Source organism: Cebus imitator, unplaced genomic scaffold, assembly GCF_001604975.1.
Source record: "Cebus imitator isolate Cc_AM_T3 unplaced genomic scaffold, Cebus_imitator-1.0 Scaffold24, whole genome shotgun sequence".
In the NCBI taxonomy this organism is placed as follows: Eukaryota; Metazoa; Chordata; class Mammalia; order Primates; family Cebidae; genus Cebus; species Cebus imitator.
The window spans coordinates 14,787,826-14,814,791 of record NW_016107339.1 but is presented as its reverse complement, the minus strand read 5'-3'; the positions used below and the strand labels follow the sequence as shown (position 1 = coordinate 14,814,791).

The 26,966-nt window shown below is 52.6% G+C and overlaps 3 protein-coding genes and 1 non-coding gene across 53 annotated transcripts in view; 2 read left to right on the top strand and 2 right to left on the bottom strand.

Moving 5' to 3' along the window:
• Nucleotides 1–2,034, bottom strand: part of LOC108299855 — a 17,870-nt gene extending 15,836 nt beyond the window's left edge. Inside the window, exons 1-2 of the mRNA XM_037736212.1 lie at nt 1,873–2,034; nt 960–1,342 (exon numbers count right to left, since the gene is read on the bottom strand). Coding sequence (XP_037592140.1) covers nt 960–1,342; nt 1,873–2,034 — 545 coding nt within the window. The remainder of the gene's footprint in view (nt 1–959; nt 1,343–1,872) is intronic.
• On the top strand, nt 1,483–19,230 carry PRRC2A (proline rich coiled-coil 2A). Of its 3 annotated transcripts, none has more exons than XM_017522375.2 (31): nt 1,483–1,629; nt 3,511–3,685; nt 4,824–5,001; nt 5,349–5,448; nt 5,539–5,611; nt 6,461–6,604; nt 6,748–6,899; nt 7,075–7,154; nt 7,302–7,444; nt 8,361–8,451; nt 8,570–8,786; nt 9,346–9,820; nt 10,751–10,941; nt 11,170–11,467; nt 12,059–12,269; nt 12,607–14,481; nt 14,859–15,127; nt 15,340–15,470; nt 15,715–15,844; nt 15,951–16,036; nt 16,241–16,465; nt 16,620–16,760; nt 16,883–16,954; nt 17,071–17,238; nt 17,457–17,539; nt 17,692–17,902; nt 17,993–18,088; nt 18,208–18,420; nt 18,518–18,612; nt 18,710–18,800; nt 18,908–19,218. In XM_017522375.2, the coding sequence occupies exons 2-31, from the start codon at nt 3,574–3,576 to the stop codon at nt 19,046–19,048; spliced, it is 6,492 nt and encodes a 2,163-aa protein (XP_017377864.1). In that variant the 5' UTR covers nt 1,483–1,629; nt 3,511–3,573; the 3' UTR covers nt 19,049–19,218. The 3 variants fall into 3 exon arrangements, with proteins under 3 accessions (XP_017377864.1, XP_037592259.1, XP_017377863.1); XM_017522374.2 differs by having other exon boundaries at nt 1,486–1,629; nt 3,474–3,685; nt 18,908–19,230; XM_037736331.1 differs by lacking the exon at nt 17,071–17,238 and having other exon boundaries at nt 18,908–19,230.
• Nucleotides 3,842–3,973, top strand: LOC119470240. The gene has a single exon (XR_005199122.1). It is a non-coding gene; the product is annotated as a small nucleolar RNA SNORA38 (small nucleolar RNA).
• A 963-nt stretch (nt 19,231–20,193) lies between the features above and the next one.
• The window catches only part of BAG6 (BAG cochaperone 6), a 13,579-nt gene continuing 6,806 nt past the window's right edge, over nt 20,194–26,966 (bottom strand). For 7 of the 48 annotated variants that reach the window (XM_037736352.1, XM_037736358.1, XM_037736354.1 and 4 more), the window contains 16 exons: nt 26,264–26,461; nt 25,795–26,047; nt 25,365–25,442; nt 24,922–25,034; nt 24,730–24,817; nt 23,970–24,253; nt 23,259–23,550; nt 22,922–23,091; nt 22,686–22,739; nt 22,468–22,570; nt 22,252–22,376; nt 21,940–22,086; nt 21,790–21,849; nt 21,530–21,673; nt 21,341–21,448; nt 20,203–20,391 (listed from right to left, as the gene is read on the bottom strand). In XM_037736352.1, the coding sequence (XP_037592280.1) occupies nt 20,296–20,391; nt 21,341–21,448; nt 21,530–21,673; nt 21,790–21,849; nt 21,940–22,086; nt 22,252–22,376; nt 22,468–22,570; nt 22,686–22,739; nt 22,922–23,091; nt 23,259–23,550; nt 23,970–24,253; nt 24,730–24,817; nt 24,922–25,034; nt 25,365–25,442; nt 25,795–26,047; nt 26,264–26,461 (2,313 nt within the window). In that variant the 3' untranslated portion in view covers nt 20,203–20,295. Of the gene's footprint in view, nt 20,392–20,671; nt 20,819–21,340; nt 21,449–21,529; nt 21,674–21,789; nt 21,850–21,939; nt 22,087–22,251; nt 22,377–22,467; nt 22,571–22,685; nt 22,740–22,921; nt 23,092–23,258; nt 23,551–23,969; nt 24,254–24,729; nt 24,818–24,921; nt 25,035–25,146; nt 25,255–25,364; nt 25,443–25,794; nt 26,048–26,263; nt 26,462–26,966 lie in introns of all 48 variants that reach the window. The other 41 variants (XM_037736332.1, XM_017522380.2, XM_017522381.2 and 38 more) reach the window with 17 other exon arrangements.

Here is a 26,966-nt window from a genome sequence, read left to right as displayed (position 1 = left end):
TCTCTTGACCTCGTGATCCACCCGCCTCGACCTCCCAAAGTGCTGGGATTACAGGCTTGAGCCACCGCGCCCGGCCTTCATTTTTTGTTTTTGTTTCTCTGAGATGGAGTCTCACTCTGTGGCCCAGGAGGGAATGCAGTGGCACTATCTCAGCTCACTGCAACCTCCATCCCCCAGGTTCAAGTGATTCTCATGCCTCAGCCTCCTGAAGAGCTGGGACTACAGTGGCACACCACCATAGCTTACTAATTTTTATATTTTTAGTAGAGACGGAGTTTCACTATGTTAGCCAGGCTGATCTCAAACTCCCGACCTCAGGTGATCTAGCCACCTTAGTATTCCCAAAGTGCTAGGATTACAGGCGTAAGACACTGAACCCTGCCCTTCATATCGCTTAATAAGAACTTTCTAGAAGCATTTCTCAACCATCGCAGGTATAGTCATATTTCATTTCTCTACTTCTAAAATATCCTGTGCATATCTCCAGCGCCTTCAAATCATAGTCGTTAAATGATAGTAGGTCAGATGGGAGCAGAGAGCTCTAGAATCGGATAGTAAGAGACAAAGAAGGTAAACTACTTTCATTTTGCAAAATGAAATCCATTGTTAAGAAATTACAAATTCCCAGTATCAAATATGAAAATTTATTCACGACGATATGTTATAAAATTAAATGTCCGTTTTAGTCGATGGTTGCCGAGATTTGCACGAACAAGGTATTCCCAGCCTATCTTTGTTCAAATGATTTGCATACATTATGCGAATATATAGCACTGCCCGAAGAAAGCCTTCACTGCGTGGTGCAGGCGACAGGCTTCCCGGGACCTTTGGATTGGTCTGTCTATTCACCTCATTTGCATGACGTGATTTAATAACTGGAAGGCCCCGCCCCCCGCCCCAACGTCCCCCGCAACCACCACCCCAAGCCCCTGGAGGGACGCGAGAGCTGGAACTCTTACCAGGTCTGCGTAAGCTCCGCCCTCTGGCTGCTAATTCCGCCCCACCAGCCCCTGTCCTCTCTCTCAGTCTCCTCAGCTGAAGGCGCCATGGGCCGTGTAACGTTTCCTTCCACTTTTGGCGTCCCTACGTCTCTGCGCTCCCATCTTTCCTCGAACGTACGACGCACGCTCCGCCTCTTTCTCCCACATTCGTCGAGTAAATTCTGCGTCCCAACCGCCCACACGACCTGCACCGCATTCCCTACCCCCGAACACTTCCCTACAGCCGACCCCGGGAGGCCCGCCTCCTCAGCCAATCGGCGTCCTAGAGCTCGTAAGTCCCTCCTCTTTATGCAAATAACCTCCGCCGGCTCCGCGCTCCCGGCCCTTTTATTTTTTTTAAACTAAGGACCGCCCTGGCAGTAAAGAGGGTTAGGGTAGGAAGCGCCCCGCCCTTTATGCAAATAAAGGGGCGTGTCTAGGCGCGAAGGGAGGTGGGAGGTGGGGGGGGTGCTCCCGGGGGCGGCGGTTGCCCGGATGGGCCGTTAGTCGGAGCTCAGCCGCGGAGTGAGCTAGGGAGACGGGAGGAGCCGAACCCGGCGCCATCCGCCGCCATCCTCCCCCGCCCCACGGCCATCCCGTCCCGGGGAGCCCCTAGGTCCCGGTCCCGGATCCCCGCGCACCCGGCCAGGTGAGTCTGGGTGAACCGTGCGCTGACGCTCTTTTCCGGCGCGGGAGCGGTTGTGGCGGAGGCGGCGGCGGCGGTGACGGCGGCGGTGGCGGCGGGCCGGGGGGAGGAGAAGCTGCCATTAACCGCCGCCATTTTGTCCTCCGCTGCCGGGCCTGCCCGCCCCTCCCCCTCTAGTACCTCTTCTCCGGGACCCGCGCCTCCGGCCGCTCATTCAGCATCCACAGTCTGCCCCTACCCACCCACCGTCTTGGCTTCAGGGGATGACTCTTGCGCCTGGGCCTTAACTCCCCACCTTCTGCTGTGCTCCTGGCTTCTCAACCCCATCTGTGGGCCCCCTCCCCCGCTGCCGCCCTGGGGTGGGCCGCGCCCGAAGGTTCTCCTCTCCGAAGGGCTCTTTTCGTCCATGTTGGACCCCCCTCCTATCACTCAGCTCTGTGGTCCCCCCCTTTGGACGCCCCTCTTCATCTCGAGCCACTCCCACTCTAGAACCCTGCTTTTATCCCGCATCTTTGCTTTCTATGTTGCTCAGTCGCCCTGTGTCTGCTTTTTCATTTTTTCTATTCCTCGTCTCCTTTCTGCCCCATCCCCGTTTTTCTTTTTGGGTCTTTGCCCTCTTAGTTCGTTTTCTGCATCCTTTCTTTGCCATTCCTGCTTCCATGTATTTTCACCTGCTTTCGTATTCATTCTTTTCTGTTAGTTTTGGTCTGTTCACTACATGATCCTTTTCTTTCTTTTCCCTTCATATATTTATTTTCACAGATTGGTCTCCTTAAATACCTTCGAAGCTACATTCATCTCATCTCTGGCTTGTCATAAAGTTCACTCTCACCAATTTTGGCTTTCATTCTGGGCCTTGTCTGGATTTCCTTGCTTTCTTCCCCACCATTTCTCGTCTCTTTACACTGTTCCCGTCCATAGACGAATGCCTGATCACTCTGGAATGGACTGAGAGAGATGTCCTGCTTGCTTAGGGAGCTAGAAGTATCAAGGAGAGAAACACTGGTGATGGACATATTTAATGAGGATAGGAAAATAAAGATGGCTTTGGCCTTGGCCCTCTGTTTCTGGCCCATAGTGCTCTCAAGGTGGCTCCATAAAGCTTTGTTTTTCTCAGTTCTTCACATGGTAAAACAGTATTTCACCTGGAAGCGATTTTTTCCAGGAACCAATACAGGAGCAAGTTTTGGAAAAGATGGGATATTTCAAATACTTGGGGTTCCTATAGTCTGGGAGTTTGTAGAGCCCCAGTGTTCTATGAGGATTTCTCTGGTACCAACCCCCATTCCGGCTGAGCAAGCTCATAAAATCCTTTAACTCCCGGCATACCTTCCTACAAACCTTCCCAGATGGACACGAGGCTGCTGGGCAGGGAACCTGGGGTACAGGGTCCTGGGGTATGATTAGGTAGCTGGTCTCCAATAAATAGGGAATCTAAAGCGCTGTTTCAGTTCTACTATGGTGGAATTGTATGCTGCTTTTTTAGTTTTCTCTTGCTTGAATTTGGTTGCCCTGTTGTAAGTCTCTGAAATAATTTTGGTGAAGAGAGAAGAGATTATTACTTGTAAGGAATGAAAAGGCTGCTACCCTTTGTAGAGTGGCACAAAGGGCACAGAGTGTTTATACTAGGAGAATACTGGATTTTTACTTGGATTTCCTTGGCAAAGGTGTTTGGCGGAAAGGAGGGATCATGGCATTTGGGCTGTGTGGGAGATAAGTCGATCGTGGTCGCTTAAAGAGAGTGGGCAGCTTACATAGACTGGAGAAAAGACACCAGAGGGCCTCATATCTGAATCCCTAATGAGAATACAAGGGAATTTTTTAAACTTCTGTTACGGTCCGTACAGGGGACAGAGACTGAGACACTTGCTGTCTGGCCCACAGGCTCCGGCACGTTTTGGGGGAGGTGCCTGCAGGACCCAACATACTCAATGAGCTTCCAGCGCAATGTCCGATCGCTCGGGGCCGACTGCCAAGGGAAAGGATGGAAAGAAGTATTCCTCGCTCAACCTGTTTGATACATATAAGGGCAAGTCCTTAGAGATCCAGAAACCCGCTGGTGAGGGTCCTGCAAAGATACTTCTGATGGTTGGAAACTAGGCATGGATGGGCCATATGTTTTGAAGCTCTTTGAAGAGAAGAGGCAGTAGTACAGATACCAAAAGACTAGAGTGTCCTTTAAAGGGGGCATGGGCTCTGGGTGAACATCAAGTTACCCTCCTATAAAGGTGTGTCTGTGGTTGCCTGTTTTTGGACACGTAAGAATTGGAGGCAAAGAAATGTGGACTTGGGAAAGTCTGAGGCTAGCTTGCCGCTTGGAGCCTCGTGAGTAGCCAATCTCACAGAAACATTGAATGTTACATTTCTCATCATTCTTGATAGGGATTTCAGAGATTTTTTTTATTTTTTATTTTTTATTTTTATTTTATTTTATTTTTTTTGAGACGGAGTTTCGCTCGTTACCCAGGCTGGAGTGCAATGGCGCGATATCGGCTCACCGCAACCTCCGCCTCCTGGGTTCAGGCAATTCTCCTGCCTCAGCCTCCCGAGTAGCCGGGACTACAGGCACGCGCCACCATGCCCAGCTAATTTTTTGTATTTTTAGTAGAGACGGGGTTTCTCCATGTTGACCAGGATGGTCTCGATCTCTTGACCTCATGATCCACCCGCCTCGGCCTCCCAAAGTGCTGAGATTACAGGCATGAGCCACCGCGCCCAGCCGAGATTTTTTTTTATTTTTGAGACAGAGTTTCACTCTTGTTGCCCAGGCTGGAGTGCAATGGCGCAATCTTGGCTCACTGCAACCTCCGCCTCCTGGGTTCAAGTGATTCTCCTGCCTCAGCCTCCTGAGTGGCTGGGATTACAGGCATGCACCACCACGCCTGACGCCTGGCACCTGGCTAATTTTGTATTTTAGTAGAGACGGTTTCACCATGTTGGTCAGGCTGGTCTTGAACTCCCAACCTCTGGTGATCCGCCCACTTTGGCCTCCCAGCGTGCTGGGATTACAGGCGTGAGCCACCTCACCTGGCCTGATTTCAGAGATTATTAGGGGCAGAAGAAGGGATCCTTTCTAAGAGAAGTTTGGAGGAAGTAGGTAATAAAATATTCAAGATGTATAAATGTGGCCCACGGTGGGAGGCCATCAGATCTCCTATATGAGGCATTTTTGACCCTCTCTCCATCTTTTTCTCCAGTTGCCCCTCGCCATGGCCTGCAGAGTCTCGGGAAAGTTGCCATTGCCCGGCGTATGCCACCTCCAGCCAACCTTCCAAGCCTGAAAGCCGAGAACAAAGGCAATGACCCCAATGTCTCACTAGTGCCGAAAGACGGAACAGGATGGGCAAGCAAACAGGAGCAGTCCGACCCCAAGAGGTAAGCAGAGGCTTGGGGGACCTAGAGTCATGAGTATTCTAACTTGAACTTCAGGGAGAGCTAGGGCTTGGTTTATCCCAGCCACACAAGAACCAGAGACAAAGGAGGCTCCTTTCTTATCTGTGGTAGGTTTCTTGTTACGTAACTAAGGAATGATGCCTTTAGCTTTTTGTCTTGGAGAGAAAGCATGAAGAAACAGATGACAGCCTACAAAGGATGACAAAATTATTTTGTTCTTAATTTGTAAATGGCAGCAATGGGCAGAGTTTCAGTCCTAAGTCTCCACCAGTTGGAGAAGTCGGGGAGCCATCTTCAGCCTGAACAACCTTCCCATTCTATCCCCTCAGTTCCGATGCCTCAACCGCTCAGCCGCTGGAATCGCAGCCACTGCCGGCTTCACAGACGCCTGCCTCCAACCAGCCGAAACGACCCCCAGCAGCCCCCGAGGTACCTGGAGAACTCAGGGGTTGGGGGAAGAATGGCTCATAGATGCCCCACCCACATCATCATTTATCATCTCTCTCAACACTTCCCCAGAACACTCCTTCGGTTCCAAGCGGGGTAAAGTCCTGGGCACAAGCCAGCATCACCCATGGAGCACATGGAGATGGTGAGTGCAGCACTGTTTGGGGAGCTGTGTCCGGGCACCATGGGATGCATGACCCCTCTTCAGCAAAGTGACCTTGGTCCTCTGGCTAAATCTAAGATAACCTATGTTCAGTTTCATGAAGGCACATGAGCAATTTAAGTCTCACTGTCTCACTCATTTTTTTTTCTTTTTTTTTTTTTGAGACGGAGTTTCGCTCTTGTTACCCAGGTTGGAGTGCAGTGGCGCGATCTCGGCTCACCACAACCTCCGCCTCCTGGGTTCAGTCATTCTCCTGCCTCAGCCTCCTGAGTAGCTGGGACTACAGGCACGCGCCACCATGCCCAGCTGATTTTTTGTATTTTTAGTAGAGACGGGGTTTCACCATGTTGACCAGGATGGTCTCGATCTCTTGACCTCGTGATCCACCTGCCTTGGCCTCCCAAAGTGCTGGGATTACAGGCGTGAGCCACCGCGCCCGGCCTTTTCTTTTTGAGATGGAGTCTTGCTGGAGTGCAGTGGCACAATCTTGGCTCACTGCACCCTCCACCTCCAAGGTTTGAGCGATTCTCCTGCATCAGCCTCCCAAGTAGCTATGATTACAGGCAGGTGCCACCACGCCAGACTGATTTTTGTATTTTTAGTGCTGGGATTACAGGCATGAGCCACCGTGCCCAGCCAAGTCTCACTCTTACATGACGGAGTGTAGTGGTCCCAGAACTGACTTTCTTTGCGAATAAGCAGTTATTCTGTAGGGGGGTAAGTTTGAAGGCAGGAAACCTGACGATGTGATACCTGTCAGAGCCTTCCACTTTTAAGCATGTCCTCAGTAAATGTACTTCTGTTTCCCATTCTGCATGCCCATCCTAATAGGTGGAAGGGCATCAAGCCTACTGTCGCGATTCTCTCGAGAGGAATTTCCGACCCTGCAGGCGGCTGGCGACCAGGACAAGGCTGCCAAGGAAAGGGAGTCTGCCGAACAGTCGTCTGGGCCCGGACCAAGCCTCCGCCCCCAAAGTGAGTGGCTGCCTTTTGGCCAAGACATTACCTGTTCCATCTCAGCTAAGTGCTGATTTACTCAGTTTCCTCCCTATCACTTTCACCTACGTTCACTTGCTCTCCAGTCGTTGATACCTTTCTCTATCTTTTCCAAAATACAGATTCTACAACTTGGAGGGACGGAGGTGGGCGTGGCCCTGATGAGCTGGAGGGCCCGGACTCCAAACTTCATCATGGTCATGATCCCCGGGGGGCGCTGCAGCCTTCAGGCCCACCCCAGTTCCCTCCCTACCGCGGAATGATGCCGCCTTTCGTGAGTCTTGCTGTCTTGTCTTGGAGCGATTACACTGGAGGCTGGAGACCTAGGAATCAGGACTTAGTCTTTGGCCTATGAGATAGAAGGGAGGGTGGGAGGATAGCAGGCTTAAGGAGCTGGAAGAGGGTATATGACTGTTCCTCTGAGCAGCTATTGTTGGACCCTTTTACAGATGTATCCCCCATATCTCCCGTTCCCTCCGCCCTATGGACCCCAGGGGCCTTACCGATACCCCACTCCTGATGGGCCCAGGTGAGCAATCCGGTCTGGGTTTGTGGTTGTGGGCAGGGGAAGCTTATTGGGGGAGGAGATGGTTTTCTAGCCAGGAGCCTTAGTCTAGGATCGCTCTTGCATGTGGTTATACAACTTGCCGTCTTTCATTTTCTTTTCTGTACATAGCCGTTTTCCCCGTGTGGCGGGCCCCCGAGGCTCAGGGCCACCAATGCGCCTAGTAGAGCCTGTGGGTCGTCCCTCTATTCTCAAAGAGGATAATCTCAAGGAGTTTGATCAACTGGATCAGGAGAATGATGATGGTTGGGCAGGTAAGTGGATATTAAGGGTCAAGAACTTGGGTCTTGAAAGGCAAAACCTGACGAAAAAATAAGAGGGTTATGTGGGTGAAAGGCAGACATTGAAGGGTAGGGAAGGCCAGGCCCAGTGGCTCACATCTGTAATCCCAGTGCTTTTGGGGTATGAGGTGAGAGGATTGCTTGAAGCCAGGATTCAAGACCAGCCTGGGCAATATAGCAAGATCCCCACCTCTACAAAAGTTTTAAACATTAGTTAGGTGTGGAGTGTGCATTTGTGGTCCCAGCTACTCTGGAGTCTGAGGTGGGATTGCTTGAGCCCAGGAGTTGGAGGTCAGAGTGAGCTATGATTATCCCACTGCACTCCATCCTGGACAACAGAGCAAGACTTTATCTCTTAAAAGACAAAAAAAAAAGGCCGGGCACGGTGGCTCACGCCTGTAATCCCAGCACTTTGGGATGCCGAGGCGGGTGGATCACGAGGTCAAGAGATCGAGACCATCCTGGTCAACACGGTGAAACCCCGTCTCTACTAAAACTACAAAAAATTGGCTGGGATGGTGGCGCGTGCCTGTAATCTCAGCTACTCAGGAGGCTGAGGCAGGAGAATTGCCTGAGCCCAGGAGGCGGAGGTTGTGGTGAGCCGAGATCGCGCCATTGCACTCCAGCCTGGGTAACAAGAACGAAACTCCATCTCAAAAAAAAAAAAAAGACAAAAAAAAATAGAAGGGTTGGGGAGGTACACGGAGGGGGCATACCAAGTCTTGGCAAAGTGGTGAGAGAAATAAGGATGACAAGACTTCATTAGTGGATCTAGACTTCAGAGGGAGGGTGTTGGCATTGGTAGTACATCTTGTTATATAGTTGCAGGTTACCTCCTGAGATTGGAGAGCAGAATGCTTGCATTACTAATACTCATATTTTCTCTCAGGGGCCCATGAAGAGGTTGACTACACTGAAAAGCTCAAGTTCAGCGATGAGGAAGATGGGCGAGACTCTGATGAGGAGGGAGCTGAGGGCCAGTGAGTTAGGGCCGTCAGAGCAGAGGAGGAGGGATCTTGGTTTGTTTTTCGATAATATACTCTTAGAGGAGTATGTTAGTTGCAGCTGGTTCTAATTCCACTGTTGGTCTGCTCACAGCAAGGATTCCCAGTCAGCTTCTGGTGAGGAACGGCCCCCTGAAGCAGATGGCAAAAAGGGCAACTCTCCCGGCAGTGAACCGCCCCCTCCTAAGACGGCCTGGGCAGAAACCTCTCGGCCTCCAGAGACAGAACCAGGACCTCCTGCCCCAAAGCCTCTCCCACCCCCACCTCACCGGAGCCCCGCCGGGAACTGGGGCCCCCCTGGGGACTACCCAGTGAGTGTCTACAATAAGGGATTGAGAGGGTCAGCTGTGGGAGATTAGTGTCAGCTGAGTAATTGAAGCAGTTGTAATAGAGGAGAAGGGGGTGCTTAAAATGGGCTGTGTGAAGTGCCAGGCTGCAGAACACCTCTCGAAAGCTTGGAAATATCATTGGTGATAGGGGAATCTGGGTAAGAAGTGAGAAACTGGGGTGCCAATAAGGAAAGAACAAGAATGCCTGGGTGTGTGTGTTTCCGAAGGAGAGAGGGAACAGAAAAAGGGACTAGGGTGGCTAGATGGCTGGATCTGGTAGTGTGTATCTGTAGTCGAAGCAATGAGCAGGCTGAAGCAGAAGGATCACTTGAGCCCAGGAGTTCAAGACCAGCCTGAGCAACATAGCAAGACCTGGTCTCAAACAAGACTTGTAGTGAATTTGTCATCACCCAGAGAGATCAACCCCAAGGCCTGGGTCCTTGCATCTTGCAAGTAGCAACAATTGATTGGTCTGTGAAAGAGATAGTAGAAAGCATAGTAACTGATACTCCTGGCCCTGCTGGGTCTTGCCAATTGACAGGATCGTGGGGGCCCTCCCTGCAAGCCCCCAGCACCTGAAGATGAGGATGAAGCATGGCGGCAGCGACGAAAGCAGTCATCATCTGAGATTTCCCTGGCAGTGGAGCGCGCCCGGCGACGGCGAGAAGAGGAGGAGCGGCGCATGCAGGAAGAGCGCCGGGCAGCCTGTGCTGAGAAGCTCAAGCGGCTTGATGAAAAGTTTGGGGCACCTGACAAGCGGCTCAAAGCAGAGCCTGCTCCCCCACCCGCTGCCCCTTGTACTCCAGCTCCACCACCTGCAGTCCCCAAAGAACTTCCTGCACCTCCAGCTCCACCACCGGCATCAGCCCCAGCACCAGAGAAAGAACCTGAAGAGCCAGCACAGACCCCTCCTGCCCAATCTACTCCTACTCCAGGTGCGGCTCTAGCTCCCACTCTGGTGAGTGGTGGTGGCAGTACCAGTAGCACCAGCAGTGGCAGCTTCGAAGCCAGCCCAGGTATGGAAATATGGGGATAGGTACTACCAGATGTCAGATCTCTGCTTCAAGTTGCTTAAAGGTTCGGGGTGGTAAAGCTGGGGGTAAATGAAATAGAAGGCAGTTGTTTTGGTTTATTGGACTATCAGTGATAGAGTGTCCTATCATTTGTGTATCTGAAGGAAGGTTTTGTTGTCTGAAATCCTAAATTGTGGACTTAATACCATTTCCTGGCCAAGTATCGTGGCTCATGCCTGTAATCCCAACACTTGGGGAGGCTTGGGGTGGAGGATTGCTTTGAGTCTAGGGAGTTTGAGACCAACTGGGGCAACAAAGCAAGACCCCATCAGCCAGGCACAGTGGCTCACACCTGTAATTTCAGCCCCCACTTTGGGAGGCAGAGGCGGGTGACTCACGAGGTCTGGAGTTTAAGACCAGCCTGGCCAATATGGTGAAACTCCATCTCTACTAAAAGAATATAAAAATTTGCTGGGCGTGGTTGTGTACGCTGGTAATCCCAGCTACTCGGGAGGCTGAGGCAGGAGAATCAATTGAACTCAGGAGGTGGAGGTTGCAGTGAGCTCAGACCTTGCTGTTGCACTCCAGCCTGGGTGACAGAGCAAGACTCTGTCCCCCTCAAAAAAAAAAAGACTGTCTCACAAGAAATACATAAATAAAAATAAAAACCATTTTCTTTAGGTCAAGACTGAAGAAAATGCTGTTATTTTAATGGTTTCCTAGAAGTTAATGCCTTCATTGTAGGCTCATAGGAGGGCATGAAGTGCTTTTATGGATCTTAAGTGGGAGGGGCTTCAATAGAATAGATGTTGAGTAGAGTAGCTCAGTCTAATTTAGAGAAGGGAGTTAGAGGTGAGACCTGATATTTCTGGGGTGTTCATGGAGTGTGTCTATTGCTGGACTAGGTCACTCTGTTGTTGTTTTTCAATGCAGTGGAACCACAACTGCCCTCAAAAGAGGGTCCTGAACCGCCAGAAGAGGTCCCTCCTCCTACCACACCCCCAGCTCCAAAGGTGGAACCCAAGGGCGATGGGATTGGTCCCCCCCGCCAGCCCCCTAGTCAGGGCTTGGGCTACCCCAAATATCAGAAGTCATTGCCTCCTCGTTTCCAGCGGCAGCAGCAGGTAAGATCAAGTTAATTCTCTAAGGGCTGCTATTCTTCCTGGCTTCTGTTAATTCTTTCTGGCTTCAGTACTTAATTCTGTTCATAAGTTACCTTCTGGGTGTCTCTGCTGCTTTGTCCAGTTGTCTTCATTGTCACCCAATTTCCCCTAGCCTGGTTTTTTCTTTGCTGATTCCTTTGACCCTGTGTGCCTTGAGCCTCTCTCATCCTGTCTTTCCTCTTTTTCTAGGAACAGTTTCTGAAGCAGCAGCAGCAGCAGCAGTGGCAGCAGCATCAACAAGGCCCTGCCCCTCCTACCCCAGTTCCCCCATCACCACCACAGCCTGTGACCCTGGGGGCTGTGCCAGCTCCACAGGCTCCTCCACCACCCCCCAAGGCCCTGTACCCAGGTGCTCTGGGCCGGCCCCCACCTATGCCCCCAATGAACTTTGATCCCCGATGGATGATGATTCCTCCTTATGTGGACCCCCGGCTCCTCCAGGGTCGGGCCCCTCTAGACTTCTACCCTCCTGGAGTGCATCCCTCTGGTAAGGGGTTGTGGGAGGAGTAGTGGGAAACAGGATAGCCCCGTCTTAGGAGTGGGATGAAAGTGTCTTGCTGTGACCTTGGTATGATAGGTTTTAATAGCGAAAAGGGAGGGGTATATGCTTACGGCTGAGATAGCTTTGTTGCATAAATGGGCTTGGTTAAGAAATAAGCAGTAGTCCTTCATTGGCCAGGGTATTTAGGGTGGATTGATTCTTTTGTAGGAAAGCTGAGTGGATAGTGTTAATACGAGAGCAGGCAAGGCCGAGACCTACTGGGAACAAGGGGTGGAAGAGCTGACTTGACAGGGAGGAGTAGACTGGGGAGATGCCTGTTGGGCTGGAGGACCTATGACATGAAAAGTATTTGTTCTCGGCCAGGCGCGGTGGCTCAAGCCTGTAATCCCAGCACTTTGGGAGGCCGATGCGGGTGGATCATGAGGTCAAGAGATCGAGACCATCCTGGTCAACATGATGAAACCCCGTCTCTACTAAAAATACAAAAAATTAGCTGGGCATGGTGGTGCGTGCCTGTAATCCCAGCTACTCAGGAGGCTGAGGCAGGAGAAAGTATTTGTTCTTTTGTTTCTTCAGGCCTAGTTCCCCGAGAGCGCTCAGACAGCGGGGGCTCAAGCTCAGAGCCATTTGACCGTCATGCACCCCCCATGTTACGGGAACGGGGCACTCCACCAGTGGATCCAAAGTTGGCCTGGGTAGGAGATGTCTTCACCACCACACCCACCGACCCCCGCCCACTTACCTCACCATTGCGCCAGGCTGCGGATGAGGATGACAAGGGGATGAGGTGAGTCTTGGTCATAAGAAATGGTTGAGTTCATAGGATCTAGGCCTAGGAGAAAGGTACTTTGGGTTAGTGGTAGGGATAGGAATGAACAGGAAAGGAGAGACTGGATGCAGTAGCTCCCACCTGTAATCCCAGCATTTTGGGAGGCCAAGGTGAGATGATGGCTTGAGCCCAGGAGTTTGAGACCAGCCTGGGCAACTAGATGCGATGTCTGGAAAAAAAAAAAAGAAAAGAAAAACAGTAAAAGAGAGTTTAGATCATAATAAAGTGTTGTTTTTCCACCTAGTTCTGGTTTTCCTGAGATACTTATTTCTATTCTTTCTGTCTCCCTCTTCAGGAGTGAGACTCCTCCAGTACCTCCCCCACCACCCTATCTGGCCAGTTATCCAGGCTTTCCTGAGAATGGAGCCCCTGGACCCCCAATCTCTCGCTTTTCTCTGGAAGAACCAGCTCCCACTGGGCCCCGTCCACTCCCCTGGCCCCCAGGCAGTGATGAAGTGGCCAAGATACAAACTCCACCACCCAAAAAGGAGTCCCCTAAGGAGGAGACTGCACAGCTGACAGGGCCAGAAGCAGGCCGAAAGCCTGCCCGTGGAGTCGGAAGTGGAGGCCAGGGCCTCCCACCACCACGCAGAGAGAGTCGCATGGAGACCCGCTGGGGCCCTCGGCCAGGCAGCAGTCGTCGTGGAATCCCTCCAGAGGAGTCAGGGGCCCCACCCCGCCGGGCTGGGCCCATAAAGAAACCCCCACCACCTACAAAAGTTGAAGAGCTGCCTCCCAAGCCCCTTGAACAGGGGGATGAAACCCCCAAAGCCCCAAAGCCAGACCCACTCAAAATAGCCAAGGGAAAGCTAGGGGGCCCCAAAGATACCCCACCCAGTGGGAATCTTTCCCCTGCCCCAAGGCTTCGGAGGGACTATTCCTATGAAAGAGTGGGTCCTACCTCTTGCCGGGGTCGGGGCCGAGGCGAGTATTTTGCCAGAGGGAGGGGTTTTCGGGGGACCTACGGGGGACGAGGGCGGGGAGCCCGAAGCCGGGAGTTCCGCAGTTACCGAGAGTTCCGAGGAGACGATGGGCGTGGAGGTGGGACAGGGGGACCAAACCACCCTCCTGCTCCCCGAGGCCGCACTGCCAGTGAGACACGGAGCGAAGGTTCGGAATATGAAGAAATTCCCAAGCGGCGCCGGCAGCGGGGCTCAGAAACAGGCAGCGAGACCCATGAGAGTGATCTGGCTCCCTCAGACAAGGAGGCCCCCCCACCCAAGGAGGGAACACTCACCCAGGGCCCTCTTGCTCCCCCACCACCAGGAGCCCCACCTTCACCAGCCCCAGCCCGTTTCTCCACTGCCCGGGGTGGACGGGTCTTCACTCCCAGAGGGGTGCCGTCTCGCCGGGGCCGTGGGGGAGGGAGGCCCCCTCCTTCAGTTTGTCCAGGCTGGAGCCCTCCAGCGAAGTCACTGGCTCCCAAGAAACCTCCCACAGGTCCTTTACCACCAAACAAGGAGCCTTTGAAAGAGAAGTTGATCCCAGGGCCTCTGTCCCCCATGGTGCGCGGGAGCAGCAGTGGAGGCAGCAACATGGGCATAGGTGTGGAAGACGGGGAGCGACCCCGAAGGAGGCGACATGGGAGGGCTCAGCAGCAGGACAAACCACCTCGTTTCCGGAGGCTGAAACAGGAGCGGGAGAATGCTGCCAGGGGGACTGAGGGCAAGCCCTCTGTAACCCTTCCAGTCTCCACACCTGGACCTGAGGAGGCTCTCACAGCCGTTACAGTGGCCCCACCACCTCGCCGGGCAGCTGCCAAGTCTCCTGATCTGTCAAACCAGAACTCGGACCAAGCCAATGAGGAATGGGAGACTGCATCAGAGAGCAGCGACTTTGCCAGTGAGCGTCGGGGGGACAAAGAGGCACCCCCACCAGCACTGCTAACACCCAAAGCTGTGGGAACTCCTGGGGGAGGTGGAGCTGGAGCCATACCAGGCATTTCAGCCATGTCCCGTGGAGATCTGAGCCAGAGAGCCAAGGATTTGAGTAAACGGAGCTTCTCGAGTCAGCGGCCAGGGATGGAACGGCAGAACCGGCGCCCTGGCCCAGGGGGCAAGGCTGGCAGCAGCAGTAGCAGCAGCAGTGGAGGAGGTGGTGGTGGTCCTGGAGGAAGGACTGGGCCAGGACGAGGCGACAAGAGGAGTTGGCCCTCTCCCAAGAACCGAAGGTGGGTAGGGACAAACAAATTTATGATGGTTTAAAAATTGGAGGAGGGGAGTAAAACGAGAGAAAGATAAGTTTGGGTGCAGTGGAGATTGTGGCCTGAGGGGCCTTGGACTCAGAATGTCAGTAGGACGTCAGTCTAGCTAAGGCAACTGGAAAGCAGTTGGCAGGGTGATGGAGTCAGGAATACCCATTCATATATTTATTCCCTGTTCTTTGCTTTCCATTCTGTAAGCCTGTACACATAGCAACTCTTAGGACTCAGAAACACCTGCATTTTAATAGGAAAGAGAATAGGTTGTAAACGGAAGTTGGGAAACAGACTTGTGGGGAAAAGTAGCAATTTAGTAGATACTGGAGCTAATGCTCTGTTTTCTCCAGTCGTCCTCCAGAGGAGCGTCCCCCGGGGCTTCCCCTGCCTCCCCCACCTCCCAGCAGTTCTGCTGTCTTCCGCCTGGACCAAGTTATCCATAGCAATCCTGCTGGCATCCAACAGGCTCTGGCCCAGCTTAGTAGCCGCCAAGGGAGTGTAACTGCACCAGGGGGGCACCCAAGGCACAAGCCTGGGCCTCCCCAAGCCCCTCAGGGCCCCTCTCCTAGGCCCCCAACCCGTTATGAGCCCCAGAGAGCCAACAGCAGCCTCGGTTCTGGTAAGCTGGCGGGGTTATGGGTGGGAATATCTCCATCTCCATAGAAGGTCAAGTGCTAGAGGGAGGGGGTGGAGAATCTGGCCTAGGGGCCCTGCTGCTGTGTGGGTTTCTGCAGGGAGCAAGAGTAGAAGGATTGGGAGGTGGAGTAGGGAGGAAAAGCCTAGGGTCAGTGGTAGAGCAAGGCAGATGGTGACAGTTTTTCTCTTTCCCAGAGACCCACTTTGAGGAGCCAGGGCCAATGGTGAGAGGGGTAGGTGGGACTCCCCGGGATCCCACTGGGGTTAGTCCTTTTCCTCCTAAACGTCGGGAGCGGCCTCCCAGAAAACCAGAGCTGCTACAGGAGGTAAGGGATGGGTTTCAGATTGTGCCTTGCTGCACCCTTACTCGTGAAAATTCTTATGTTTTCTCCATTCTCTTTCCTATTTCTCTCACTTTTTACCCCAGAATTATCAGTATTAGTCTCCCATGTGTCTCCCTTGTTGCCCCTACACCCCACTGTGTGTCACCCCACTCTGTCCAGGCTTCCTATAATTCCCATTTCCCACCCAATTCATGTTTTGCCTCTCTCTGGCTCCTCTTATCTGTAGGAATCTTTGCCACCTCCTCATAGCTCTGGATTCTTGGGCTCTAAGCCTGAGGGCTCAGGCCCTCAGGCAGAATCCAGAGATACAGGCACGGAGGCCCTGACCCCTCACATCTGGAACCGTTTACATACTGGTGAGTAAAGCTGAGCGAAAGGACTGTGGTAGAAAGGTTAAGAATGAGATGGGCTTCTGAACTATCATCTCCTCTCACTTCTTGTGGTTGGTGCTCCCTTCTCCAGCCACTAGCCGAAAGAGTTACCGGCCCAGCTCCATGGAGCCTTGGATGGAGCCCCTGAGTCCTTTTGAGGATGTGGCTGGCACGGAGGTGAGTGAGGGTGGGAGGGTATGTCTGAGCTGGGACTCTTTTGAGCCTTGGCCATACTCCCCCACCTACTCTGGGTTGAGTCTGGAAGCTGTTCTCTCACTTGGTGGTCCCCTTTCTGCAGTTTATCTGTCTAAATGTGTGCATCAGTCAGGTATGGGGTGCTTTCTACCCTGACTTAACTAGCTCCTTCTCCACTCCTCTCAGATGAGTCAGTCTGACAGTGGGGTGGACCTGAGTGGGGATTCTCAGGTGTCATCAGGTCCCTGCAGCCAGCGAAGTTCCCCTGATGGAGGACTCAAGGGGGCAGCAGAGGGACCCCCCAAGAGGCCTGGAGGCCCCTCACCCCTGAATGCTGTTCCTTGTGAGGGTCCACCTGGCTCTGAACCTCCTAGGAGACCGCCACCTGCCCCCAACGATGGGGACAGAAAGGTAAAAGACCAAAAAAGGGTAAGGGGAATGTTCCCAGGAATCCGACTTTGGCCTTACCTTTCTGTGCTCTTTCCCTCTGCCTCTGTGTTCTGGGCATTCCAATTTGGATTTCCCTTTCCCTCCCCCAACCCACTTTACTGTGTGCCCAATCCAGGAGCTGCCCCGGGAGCAGCCGCTGCCCCCTGGCCCCATTGGCACGGAACGATCACAGCGTACAGACCGAGGACCAGAGCCTGGCCCCATTCGGCCATCCCATCGACCTGGTCCCCCCGTCCAGTTTGGCACTAGTGACAAGGTCTGTGTGGGCTGGATCTAGGTATCCTGAGCTGCGTGGAGAGAAGGGAAGGACTAAAGGTGGGGTGTAGAGTCCACACATGTCCAAGTCATGGGACAATGTTTCCTGCCTTGTGATCACAGGACTCGGACTTACGCCTTGTGGTAGGAGACACCTTAAAAGCAGAGAAGGAGCTAACAGTATCAGTCACTGAGGTAAGTGGGAGTAAGAGTTTGGTGGAAAGGCTCTAGATTTCAGGAGAAGATTGCTAGGTGTGACCAGGGCATCCAGGATGTCAGACATCCCTCTCCACAAGGCCTCTCCTTCCCAGGCCATTCCTATATCCCGAGACTGGGAGCTGCTTCCCAGTGCTGCTGCCTCTGCTGAGCCACAATCCAAGAACCTGGGTTCTGGGCACTGTGGCACAGATCCCAGCTCCTCAGGCCAGCGCCTGTATCCTGAGGTCTTCTATGGCAGCCCTGGACCTTCCAGTTCTCAGGTGGGCCCCACTTCCTGTTGTAGGACACCTTCAGTAACTTATTTTTTTCTGCCTGCTGTGTATTTATAATCAAGCCTTTCTATGTTGTAGAGTTGTGAGATACAACTTGTTTTATGTCATTTCATTTTTCTCCCTACTTTTTGTTGCTATGGGTGGGGTGTTGATCTTTTCTTGATCACAGATACTAAAGCTGTTTGAACCCTGCTCCTCTCCTGCAGGTCTCTGGGGGAGCCATGGACTCTCAATTACATCCAAACAGTGGAGGCTTCCGCCCTGGGACACCCTCACTGCATCCTTACCGGTAAGACTCGATGCCTGTGGATCACAGAAGGGACATGGAGATGTGTTTCAGGGGAGAGGGAAGGGGCAGACACAGTTCTAGGGCACCAGAAGCTAGTGGACTTAAGGCATTGCTCAGACTGACAATTTTTTCTCCGTACAATTTCTTTTCAGATCACAGCCCCTATACCTACCCCCTGGCCCAGCCCCTCCCTCAGCACTACTCTCTGGGGTAGCTCTCAAGGGCCAGTTTCTAGATTTCTCCACACTACAAGCTGCAGAGCTAGGGAAGTTGCCGGCTGGAGGAGTTCTCTACCCTCCACCTTCCTTCCTCTACTCTACAGCTTTCTGCCCCAGTCCTTTGCCCGACACATCGTTGCTTCAGGTAAGGGGGGGCCAGGTGTTAGATATCGGGAGATAGGGTGGGGAGAATGATTTCGTGGGGGTTGATGTATTCCTCCCCATTTCCCAACAGGTACGCCAGGATCTGCCATCTCCTTCCGATTTTTATTCTCCTCTGCAGCCTGGTGGCCAAAGTGGCTTTCTCCCTTCAGGGGCTCCTGCCCAACAGGTATGTTGCATCTTCCCACTTCCCCTTCGTTTCTCTGTCCAGTTGCTGGCTGTGATTTTCCCTGGTTTTCTGACATTCCTCCCTGCCCCCAACATGCACACCCAAATTTCTTGTTACAGATGCTTCTACCCATGGTAGACTCACAGCTGCCTGTGGTGAATTTCGGCTCTCTGCCGCCAGCACCACCTCCTGCCCCGCCTCCCCTTTCTCTGTTACCTGTGGGCCCTGCTCTGCAGCCCCCGAGCCTGGCTGTGCGGCCCCCACCTGCCCCTGCTCCTCGGGTGCTGCCTTCACCTGCCAGGCCCTTCCCTGCTAGCTTGGGGCGAGCAGAGGTAAGGTACAGGAACTGAGGGGCTAGGGAGCGCCAAAACTTGGGGGTAGGGAGGCTGTATTTCAAGGCAGGCCGTTCATGGTTTTTTTCCCCCTCAGCTGCATCCATTGGAACTAAAGCCGTTCCAGGATTATCAAAAACTGAGCAGCAACCTTGGGGGACCTGGGTCATCACGTACTCCCCCAACTGGAAGGTGAAAGGGAATAGGGATGTGGACTCTCCAAGTACTTCCTTACTTTGGGACCAAGGTCTGGATCCCGGGCTTGCCTTAAAAGCCCTTCTTCCCTCAGGTCCTTCTCTGGCCTCAATTCCCGTCTCAAGGCCACACCTTCCACCTATAGTGGAGTCTTCCGCACCCAGCGCATCGACCTTTACCAGCAGGTGAAGGAGAAACCCCTGTAACCCCAAGTCTAAATGCGCCTGATTTTCTGTTCTTCCATCCCATTCTCCCACTATGACTCATTCTTTCATACATGCCTGTGCACTAGGCCTCCCCACCAGATGCCCTGCGCTGGATACCTAAGCCTTGGGAGCGGACAGGGCCACCGTCTCGAGAAGGGGCTTCCCGACGGGCAGAGGAGCCTGGGTCCCGAGGGGACAAGGAGCCTGGGTTGCCCCCACCCCGCTGAGGGAGTTCCTCTTGCCCCCCACCCCCGGGGCTTGTATATAGATTATAAATATATAAGGGGGAAAGGGGTGGGTGGGGAGGGGTTTTGGGGCTGGAGCCTCAGTTCCCCTCCTCCCCCTTCCCCTGGTTCCCCCATCCCTGGGGCTGTTTGTTAAAAAAGAATAATAAAAGGATTTAAAAAAATTTCTACAATGATTTCGGTATGGGTTACTTGTTTGTTTGCATTATCTTAAAGCATGGTGCTGAGTGATTGGTAGTTTGAGTCAGGGAACTATTTGTTACTTATTTCAGTAAGCTGTTGTAACGAAGAACATGATCATTGTATTGGATCTTCAAATTTTTGTGGATCGGGAATTTGGCTGAGCTCAGCTGGGTAAATCTGCTGCTTTGTGCCAGTGAGTGGTCTCAGCTGGTTCAGTCTGCACCTGACATCTGGGCTGAGCCCAATATGGTTTCCTTTGCATTATCTGGAGCCTGGGAGGGACATATGGGGATTATGAACCAGCGTCTTCATATGGACTCTCTAAGAAACAGACCTGTTATGTGTCCGTGAGCTCATGTTCCAAGTCTAGGTGGAAGCTGCTAAGCTTATGCCATGCTCCGTTGATCAGCACTAAACTAGCCAAGGTAGAGAAAGGGGGCAGAAGGGACATCAGCTATATCTCAAAGGGACTAGCAAAGAATTTGCAATGATGGAACTTTGGTCCTTTGTGATGAACTAAGGGGAAGTCTCTTAAGGCCTCAGTGTTGGAGCACATTAATAAGAGGCTCTTTGAATTGTATAGACCAGTTCCAGCATTGTTAAACTAAGTGAGATTTCACATGGTAACACTGCATGCTAGTTATGCTAAGACTATATTTAGGTCTGCAGCTGCTCAGAAACTTTTTGCTGGATAATTTGAGAGCTCTATCCTAGTGTGCACCTAGAATATGCTCCCAAAAAACCTAAAAGTACAGGTTTTTTGTTTACATATAAAGTGCTTTTGCACAAAAATCTTAATATCAAATGCTAGGTGTGCAGAACATAGTGTCTGTTAGGCTCATGGGGAGATACTACAAGCTTTCTACTACTACAAAGGAGTATTAATTTGAAAAACAAGTTCACACAAGATTAAGGGACTTACACTCTTAATCAGCAGACGATGTAGAGAGAAAGCAGCCAGAAAAATCCGACTTTTATTTCTTAAATACTGTGAAGGAAGAGGGGGGAAACGGTCTCCTGGTGAGAAAGGGCCATAGAGCAAAGAGCTAAGGATCATCAGCAAAGGCCCGGTGGGCATTGGGGAAGCGCTGGGGACTGTAGTTGGGGTCTTCCTGCAGTCGTTTTTGTATATCAGACCGGAGCTAGAGAGAAAAAGCGGGCAGGTTGGAGAAGCACTGGCCAAGTCCCTATGATCCCAGCAAGCACACAAGGCCATCCCTCAGAAGCTAACATTTCCCCCACCAAGCACACTGTCAAATAGCCCGGGGTGGCATTGCCAAGCCTTCCCAGATAGATGCCAAAGACAAAAACAAGTGGTAGCCCCAGGCTGACCAGTTCATCACTGAAGGGATCCAGGGGAGAGGGACCCTAGCCCAACCCCTCCCGCTAGACCATCCCTATTCTGCTTCAAGGTGGGGGCACCTGCTGCCTGTAGCTCTCCTGAACCTCTGGTGCCTCCAGGTCCCGGCTCAGGCTCTCGGGGCTCGTCAGGGGCCGAGCTCCGGCTGCCTTAGCTGCCCGGCTCACAGCCTCTGAGAGAAGCAGCTGGGGGCCCTCACCCTGCATCGTCTGGGGGATAGGGGTTGGGAGGGAAAAGAGGATCAACGTCAGATCCAGTGCCACCATCCGGCTCACCCTTTCCATGAGTCAACCACTGAGTCTCCATGCTAGTGGAGAGAGGGGAAATATAGTCCAGGATGTGGTCTTTACAGCTGAAATGCCTTCCTAATTCTCTGGCTCTGGCCAAAACCGAAGTGAATTTGCTCTTCAAAACGAGAGGCAGAAGGGGTCAAGCCATGTGGGATTCAGAGTTTAGGTAATCCACAAGAGGAAACCCACCTTAAAGGAAAATGGGATCTAGGCACATGAGGATTAGGCAGCTGAGGAACTAACAGGATGGCTAGCAAACACTAAGGTAAAGTCCTGTATGGTTATCCAACAACCAGGAGCAAGTCTGAATCCCAGAAAAGTTGCCTCATTAAATGAGGGGAGACTGAGTAAGAAGCAGCTCCTACCAGCTCTAAACAGTCTGATTCCAGGCATGACAGGTAAACCTGGATAAAGAGAGGCTTAGGGGAGAGGAAAACCAACCTTGCGTCTCTTGGCAGGCATACCACTGAGGTAGGCATCACTCAGAGGGGGCTGTGGTTTCACCTTCCGCTGGCTCTGAATATCCTGCTGGATAATAGGGACCCATTCCTGGGGAGGAAAAGATTAGAAAGTAGTAATGCCCATGACTTTCAGCTGCCGTGACCCACTGGATCACTTCCTGACACTTACTGGGGGAACTGCAGCTGCCCAAGGTTCTGTCTCAGCTGAAGCTCCATCCTGTTCATCTCGGGAGCCCCCCTCAGGAGCAGGAGGTGGACCTCGGGACATGGCCTCTTCCGCTGTTGTTCCAGGGGCTGGGGAAGCATTCTCCCGCTGGAAGGCAGGTGGCGGGAAGAGCCAGGCTTCAGAATTCTTAGCCTCCAAACCTTTCTCCCCGAGGCCTCCACTCCACATCATCTGGCCCCTCAACCACTCCCTCTCCCTAGTACCTGAGGCTCAGGGGAAGCTCTTTCTGCTCCCTGAACTTCCATTGGCTCCTCAGGAAGTGGCTGGGAAATTAAAGGAGAACAACATACTTCCTCTCAGATCTCTCCAGTTCTCTCAAGTCCCCCAACTCCATAGCCCATCAGGTCCCTTACCTGGGGGGGATCACCGACTCTGCGAACATATCTGAGAATGGCATCAGGGCCTACAGGCATGTGCTCCAGTACCACCTGAAGCCTCAGTCCCATCATAGTGGTCAGCCAGCTCACCAAAGAGGGATTCACCCCACGAGACATACGACGCTGAGGGGCAGAAAGCAGATTTAGAACACAGAACCCTCAACCACCTTTTGGAATGTATCAGATCCAGGATACAGAATGTCCGTTTAGAAAAGAAAAATGACAACTGCAGAGAATGGAAACCTTAGGAAACAAAAGGCTAAGGGCCTAGGGCTGGGTGGTGCTTACAATTCGGCCATTGATAACAGCAGCAAGCTCCATCTGTTGGCCCCCCAAGCAGTGCAGGTTCAAGGCCAGGCATTCAAACAGACCTTGGTTACACAACTCCAGCAACCGGGCCCCAAATCCACTATCTGTGGGCAAAATATAAGGAGGGAACGCTGGCACGTGGCAGCCCTGCACATCCAACAGGCCCCACCTGCCCCCGCCTGGCCAGCCTCTGACCTGTGCAGTGCAGCACATGAGCAGCAATGCTATTAAACTGCTCTTGGAGAAATTCCAAGTTTGTCCGGATGATGTCCACACCTGGCTGCACCTGCACCAAAGACTGAGAGACAAGACACACAAAGATCCCAAAATCAGGAATCGCAAGACTGGGAGCGGAGGAGGCAGCTGCCTTGACCAGACCCAGGAGAGGAGGGGAATAGAGACAGGCTACTCACAAAACTCTCCCGCACATATTCTTCTAGCCCCGTAATCAATGTGTGGGTTGCCATCTGTGGGGAAACAGAACAGGTTTAGTTCAAAGCCTCAGTCCTCCCAAGACTTCCACCTTGACCCCAACAAGTCCACAGCTTGTGTGGGGGCAAATGGAGCTTTACCTGGCAGAGAAGCAGTCAGAAATAAGGAATTGAATGTGCAAAGGAGGAGAGCTCTGGGGCCCCTGGCCTTCATTTACCCGGATGTTACTGGGTGTGGGCTCCTGACCACCCAGGTAGTGCTGGTGGAAGAAGGATCGCAGCTGGGGCTGGAGCCGTTGTAGTGGCTGGAAATGCCCATGGAGGAGCATCACTACGTCCACCATAGAAAAGTTCTGACACAGAAGAGACAGCAGGGCCCCAAAGAATCCTGGGGGACAGGGGCAGATGTCAGCAATGGCCTTTACCACCTAGCCTGCCCACCCACAACCAGATCATCAATCTCATCCCACCTTGGCAACACCCCTAAACCAAGGCCATCTACCTTCCTCTGGCTGCCCCTTCCTGGAGCAGACCAAAGCATCCCCTTTTGCTCACCAAGGGCTCCATCAGCTCCAGGCTCAAAGATATTGCTGGATCCACTGAGGCGTTGTATGAAGGCAGCAATACTTTCACTGCTGCCAGCCCGAGCCCCCAAGGAGCCCAGTAGGGAGCTCAGCACACCCTGCACCACTGAGGTAAAAAACTCTGGTGACAGGCTCTCCAGACCCAGGCCTCCAGGACTCCCCGCACCACCAGAAGGGGAGCCTGGTGGGGGCATGGTCTGCTGCTCTGGGGCAGGTGGTGGGGGTGGAGGAGGTGGCGGGGGTGGAGGGGCTGTCTGTGTTGCCTGGCAAACAGAGAAGGAACAAAGAACAGAAGGTGAGGTGAGAATGCAGACAAGGAAATAATATGACATCAAGAGGGCACAAACCAATGGTTCTGGGAAGATGGGAGTTACATTCTGATCTTCACTGCTCCAAGCAGAAGTATGGTAAGTATCTAACAGAGTCAGGCAGCACAACTACCTACACCTCCCCCTCTGAACAGGTTGTCAGAAAGCAGTGATACTAATTACTACACTTTTTTTTCTAAGTCTCATTTTCTTCATCTCCAAAACGAAGGGTTCACAGTCAATGAATTCCCAGGGCCCCTTCCCCTAACATGTCACTAGGGGATCTTAGTGGTTATATAATGGCAACAAGGTACCACTGCCTGGGTGGGCCAGGGAATAGGAAGAATGAGGTGAATAGCATGCCAGCCACTCACCTGCAAGAAGTCAGTCATGCCTTGGAGAAAGGCAGGGACACCAGGCATCGCCACAGTGATGGTGGGAGAAGCCACACCAGGCCCTCCAGCCCCTGGCCCTGCGGGCCCAAGCAGATTCCCCAGAAGCTGAGAGAACTGAAGATCAGCAGTGGAAGGTTGAGTGGGTGGTGGCTGGGCAGGCCCTCCAGGGGCAGGGCCAGCTGTGGTAGCTGTGTTGGTGGTGCCAGCACTGGCAGAAGCAGTGGCAGGGGCTGGTGGTGGAGCCATTCCTGAAGTCCCCTGAGCTGTAAGAAACCAAAAGAAAGCTGGGCTGAGCAGGGTGGGTCTCACCCGTTGTCCAATAACTTTGGGAGGCCAAGGCAGGAGGATTGCTTGAGCCCAGGAGTTCAAGACCAGCCTAGGCCACATAGCGAGACCCCATCTCTACCAAAAAAAAAAAAAAAAAAAAAGAAAGAAAATTACTAGGCTAGCTACTCGGGAGGGTGAGGTGGGAAAACTGTTTGAGCCCAGGAGTTCAAGGTTACAGTGCACTATAACTCACTCACTGGACTGCACCACTGCACTCCAGTCTGGGTGACAGAGCAAGACCCTATCTCCTAAAAAAAAAAGAAGCAGGCTGAAACTTGAAGACGAACAAGACACTACAGCAGCCCCATGCCAGGAAAGCAAGAATCAAGAAAATACGTTAAGAACTGAAAATTGCCCATGAGCAGACTGGGAAAGGAGTTTAAAGTCTGAGTGGGGAAGGATGAAAACTTACCCACAAGGACAGGCTGCATAAGAAGCTGCCCCACAAGGCCGCTCACCATCTGGGCCAACGAGGCATTGGTACCCAGCCCGGCGCCCTGCTAGAGAGAGAGCAGGGGAGGATTTCAGTCCTGCCCTTCCATGCACCACCACAGGAGTCTCTCCCCAGACTCTTCTGCATTAGAACTCCCCCACCCTTGCTCACCAGAGTCCCAGAGACTGGGGGCCCCCCAGGATGGGAAGGCCGAGCCTGTGGAGGGGTGGGCCGGGCAATCACTACCCGGGTTGGAGCTGTTGGAAAGCCTGGCACCTGCTGTCCTGTGGGTGGCAGAAGAAAGAGACCAAAAAGGGCTGACGGCCAGGCCCTTGCCAGCCAGCCACCACCATGGACTGTGCCCCACCTCCCAGGCCTCCCCTTCCAGGTCATTACCTGCGGCCGCGGAGGCAACAGCTGCCACCATGGCCTGATGAGTGATCTGGTGGGCGACGGCGTGCATGAACTCAGGGGGCAGGGAGGGCAGCTGGATGAGGGTGGAGCCTGGGGGGCGGGTCTGATGTAACCTTGAACCTGGACCCCTTCAACCCATCCACTCAGCCCTTCCCCATCTCTACCCAGAGCTCAGCCTGCTCTGATGCCCTCACTCTTACCCAGGGTTTGGCCATGACCAGGGGGTCCCAGGGGGCCAGTGGGAGCACTCGGAACACCACCAGGCTGCGTGCCAGAATCTGGGCAGGGAGACAGAGAGAGTGGCCCTGAGGTAAGTAGGGCCAAGGCCTAAATATATCCTCCTGATATCAGCCATCCTTCAGGCCCATAATCCCCCAATCAGAAAGCCTGCCTTTCCCTCCATCTAAACAGGGAGAAGGTGCTCCCTTCACCACACAAACACATCTCCAAAGACAAAGCAACCCTTCTTACCCACCATCCACATCTGCCTACAAAAGCTTCTGCTTTGGTACCCAGGCTACCACCAGCATGGAGTTCTCCCCTCCCCACCTTGTTCCCTCAAGCCTTTGCATCAACCTCCCTCATACTGATCCTGCTGCTCTTCACTGCCAGCAACTGATCCTAACTCACCTTGAATGTTCATGTGCATCATGACCACGGGTTCCACACTCTGGTGGGAAATCCGGATGACCCTTGGGTGGCTGGTGGCTGGCGGGGGAGCCGGCCCTGGCGGGGGAGCCCCCTCAGTTGAGGACTCCACATTGGTAGAAGACGGAGCCACAGACGAGGCCTGCCCAGGACCAGGGGGAGGTGCCTCTGCATTGGGAGTTGGGGGGGGCCGAGTCCCATTTCCTGTCATGGTCACAGTGGTTCCCACGTTGATCTGCAAAAGACAGACAGACAGGCAAAAGTGAGAAAAATACATGACCCAAACCAAGAGGTGTATCACCTTGTGATATACCTCTGAAGTATCTCCAGCCTTCATCACCATGTTTCCAAAGTCTCCTCCTTTCCTAACCTCCTTCAGGCCCAGTAGCTACTGTAGGTCACTCTACCGACACCCCTCACTTTCCCTCAGGCCAGACTCCCCCTAACCCACCTGTATGGGAATGGCTGCCTGCTGGAGCACCATGGGGGTGGTATAGTGAGACATAGGGCGGACCACATGCAGGTGTCGTGGGGGCGCACAGGCTAGATTGCAGCGAAGGTCAGACAGTGCCACAAAGGTGTTGCCCAGCAATCGCAGGCTCTCCCCAACCAAGTTGATCAGTCGCTGATCTTCCTCCCGGCCCTCGTGCTGCACACCCCAGCCAAACACAGAAAGGCAGAAAATATCAAGCTGGAGTCCATTTCACTAATAAAAGCAATAATTCCTTCTGAGAATACCATGTCCTCTAAAACTTTTAAGTTATATCCTTGAAAGTTTATATGTAAACCAAATCTTTGCAAATAAATTCTATCTTACTCACATAATAAACATCCTATGAAAACACTACAATGCCCCTGAACTGTTTTATTGCAGTAATTCTTTTCATATCTGAAATTGTATTATTTAATATTTTGAATAAGATTTTAAAAAATAAATGGCAAAGATACAAATCTATTAAAAAAAAACACTACAATGAATCAGTAAGTCATTATCTACTGATCTCTTTTACTTTAAACTTTCTAAATTCATTAAGGGACACAGGACAGTGGTTACAGCAAAGATTATCACCCTCACTGTAAGGATGGAAAAAATCACTTACAGGTTCAGAGGGAAACCGTTTTGTTGCAATGTATTTATATATATATATGTATGT

Coding starts and splice junctions, on each gene's coding strand:
- PRRC2A (XM_017522374.2), top strand. CDS start 3,574: ATGTCCGATCGCTCGGGGCCGACTGCCAAGGGAAAGGATGGAAAGAAG. Junction 8,787..9,345: donor GCCCCCCTGGGGACTACCCA/GTGAGTGTCTAC, acceptor GCCAATTGACAG/GATCGTGGGGGCCCTCCCTG. Junction 17,540..17,691: donor CCCTCACTGCATCCTTACCG/GTAAGACTCGAT, acceptor ATTTCTTTTCAG/ATCACAGCCCCTATACCTAC.